The 3,667-nt window shown below is 41.4% G+C and overlaps 1 protein-coding gene across 1 annotated transcript; it reads right to left on the bottom strand.

Moving 5' to 3' along the window:
• LOC105176784 (probable acyl-activating enzyme 4) lies at positions 496–2,722 on the bottom strand. The gene has a single exon (XM_011099689.2). It carries the CDS (start codon positions 2,545–2,547, stop codon positions 640–642), a length of 1,908 nt encoding a protein of 635 aa, XP_011097991.1. The 5' UTR covers positions 2,548–2,722; the 3' UTR covers positions 496–639.

Genomic DNA, 3,667 nt, shown 5'->3' with positions numbered 1-3,667 from the left:
ACATCCATTGAACATCGCGAGTTCGTATGAAAAATATTGATGCACGTGTCACTGAAATTACATCACAAGTTCATCGCAATTATTGGAATGACACGTAGGATCAGTCACAACATTGCAACATCCTGTCGTAAATTTTGCGATAGCATATTTTTGTCACAAAACCTAAATTGCACTATACTATCTTTTGGTGGCAGAAACTTCATCACAAAATCCGGTTCAAATTTCATCATTAACTAGTAATGTATCCATTGCAACACGCCGTGACAATAAGGCATATTTTTACGATGAAACCTATTTGTAGTGATCATAAAGTGCTTATTCTGTTTAGTATTTTCATATATTCAATATAGAAACTTTGCCAACTTTTAGAGAAAAATATATGAACTGCAGCAGCAATAACCTTAGGTATTAATAATTTCATCTACTTCTTTCTCTCTTTTTCTCTCTCTCTTTATTTGCATTAATGACTAGTTTAAAGAAATCCATGCATTCTACTTAGTGATCAAGGATGGGCATAAACGTTTTATTACGATTTTCCACTATGGGAAATTTTAGTCCGGACGTAACTCGGTCAAATTTGAACCAATCATATAATTGATATATAATTCAGAATAAATAACCAAGCACACAGCAAGTTTATCACGCTTGTTTGGTTATTAATTCTGACAAAAATTTTCTTTTTTGCAAGTGTTTAGCCATATCTCTGAGCAAAAACTTCTGGATTTTGCCCGTAGATGTCTTTGGAAGCTCCTCCTTGAACACCACCATTCTTGGCACCATGTACAGCGGCAGCCTCGCCTTGCAAAACTCCCTTACCTCTTTCTCCGTCGGCTTCTCAAACACCTCCTCTTTCAAACTCACAAACGCACACGGAATTTCCCCCCAATACTTGTCCGGCCGTGCCACCACTGCTGCCTCATTCACCGCCGGGTGGCTGTACAGAACAGACTCCACCTCCACACTGCTCAAATTCTCTCCGCCGCAAATAATCACATCCTTGGATCTATCCTTCACTTCCAAGTACCCGTCAGGATGCATCACTCCGACATCTCCGGTGTAAAACCACCCGTCTTCTCTCATGCATTTCGATGTTCCCTCTGGATCTTTCAGATAACCAAGCATTACACTGCCACCTCTCAGCACGATCTCCCCCATGGTGCAACCATCTCTGGCCACGCTCTCGCCGGAATCAGGCTCCACCACGTCGACCTCCGGGCACCCGATCATCCCCACTCCTTGTCTTGCCTTCAGCTGGGCTCTCTCCGGGCCTGCCAAATTGTTCCATTCTTGCTTCCACGCGCAGGTCACTACCGGCCCGCCAGTTTCCGTCAACCCATACCCGTGACTTACTATGAACCCGAGCGATTCCGCCCTGCCAAGCACGGCAGCAGGAGGTGGGGCCCCAGCAGTCATTACGTGGACGGGAGAATCCAGAGGTTTTCTTCCGGGGTGGTTGGTTAACATGTTGAGCACCACCGGTGCACCACACATGTGTGTCACTTTGTACCTCTCTAATGCTTGGTAGATAGAAGGTGCATCGACACGGCGGAGGCAAACATTAGCCCCGCCAACAGCCGCCATGGCCCACACGTAGCCCCACCCGTTAGCGTGGAACATGGGCAGGGTCCACAAGTAGACTGGCTGCTTGGGAACAGCCCAGTCGAGCAAAGAGTTTACTGATATGAGGAAAGCTCCCCGGTGGCAGCTAACCACTCCCTTGGGAGAAGAAGTGGTCCCGGAGGTGTAATTCAATGTAATCGGTTCCCACTCGCTGTGAGGCCGGAACCATTTGAACCCCGGATCTCCATTTCCCACCATTTCTTCATAATCAAGACGATGATGTCCATTGATCTTCACGGTAGACGAACCATTGACATGATTCTCATAATGATCATCGATGAAGACCAAAACAGGGCGCGATAAACCCGACGGGAACATGGAAACCGCTTCCTCGACCACAGACGCAGACTGGAAATCCACGAACAAGAGCTTGGACCCGGCGTGCTGGAGAATATTGGAGATCGCGTTGGCATCCAGGCGGAGATTGATATTATTCAGGATAGCTCCTGCCATCGGCACGGCAAAATGAAGCTCGCACATGGCGGGAACATTCGGCGCCACAACGGAAACCACGTCGCCCTTCTTGATGCCAAGGGAGACGATGGAGGAAGCCAGTTTCACACACCTGGAATGGGTTTCGGCCCACGTACGGCTAGTCTCGTTGTAGAGAATCGACGGGCAATCTCCATAAACAACAGCAGCCCTTTCCAGGAAATCCATGGGAGTAAGAGGGCATGCATTCGCAGCTGATCTTTGCTGTACCTTCTTTGCAGTTTCAGTTTCAGGAGTGAGTGGTAAAGTGTTGGAAGAGTTGGTGAGGGGCAGCGACAGTGAAGCTTTGATGATTGTACTTTTCTTGGAGGATGGTCGCAAGTAATTAGTGCTCGGTGGGCATGATTTACTCCATGGTGTAGCTAGTTTTTCATGGAAGGCTGAGGAAGAAGAGAGAAGGGAAGTACTTGCATGAGTTTGTTTGAGAGGATACATGGTTATCTCTGCGGAGGGAAGAAAAGATCTGATGCATACATATAATGGTGGCAACCCAAGGAAAAAGGGAGTGGGACAAAATGGTAATTTTACATATTTGAATTTTTTTTTTCTTTGAAAATATCCCCTGAAATAGATGAAATGACAAATTAGCTAGCCCTATCTGTGTTGTTAATGCAGTACCAAATCCTAGTGCATGTTGATGCTTTGATCCGGGGAGTAGGAGTTGCATTTTATATTCCAAATCATATTGTACTCCTATTACATTTAATATATATATATATATATATATATATATATATTATGAGTATAAAAACGACATTATATATATACTTTACTTTGAAATTCTTTTATACACATGTCATATATATATATATATTGAATGGAGTAGAAGATACAATAGTATTTGCAGTAAAAAAATCTGTAAGAGGGTGTTTGGATGAACTGTTTAAAATACTTATAAGATGTTTGAGAGTTTATAAAATGCCATAAAACGTTTGGTAAATTTTTTAAGAACAAAAGCTTATAAATTCCAAGAATAAGAGATATTAGGAGCTCACAGGCTCTTTAAGGAAAGTAAGACGGTGCGGCTTATTTCTAAGATTTTCTTTTTCCTCGGACTCTATTACAAAATCTTCATTACTAAGATTGTGTAAGTTTCATAATTTTATCTTATCCAAAGATTTCATAAAATTATTTTATAAATATGTAAAATCTATTATCTTATAAAATGTGAATGTACTTAAAAGATCTTTTAAATAAGTTTAGCCAAAAATCCTCTGAGTGGCTTACCTACGTACTATTAGTTCTATTCACTACAAAAGTTTGTGTTTTCTCTACACTATAATTTCTTACAATTTAAAAGTCATAGTAAATTTATACTATTAACCACGGTTAAATAAATCAAAGTAGAAACTTAAATTTTTATCACGATTAATCAATATTCACTGAGGTTCGTAACGATAGCCAAAACATTTACCATAATTTTGATCATAACTAATGTTTTGGCTACACTTGCAGAAACAACAACTAATTATTGTTTTGAAGCTTGGTTGATTTGTATCTGCCATGCGTTTCTTCTTTTTGCTATAATATGAATTAACCGCAGAAAAAAAAATCC

The sequence above is a fragment of the Sesamum indicum genome, linkage group LG14 (assembly GCF_000512975.1).
Source record: "Sesamum indicum cultivar Zhongzhi No. 13 linkage group LG14, S_indicum_v1.0, whole genome shotgun sequence".
Lineage (NCBI taxonomy): Eukaryota > Viridiplantae > Streptophyta > Magnoliopsida > Lamiales > Pedaliaceae > Sesamum > Sesamum indicum.
The sequence above is the reverse complement of the archived record's forward strand: the minus strand, read 5'-3'. Positions and strand labels throughout refer to the sequence as shown.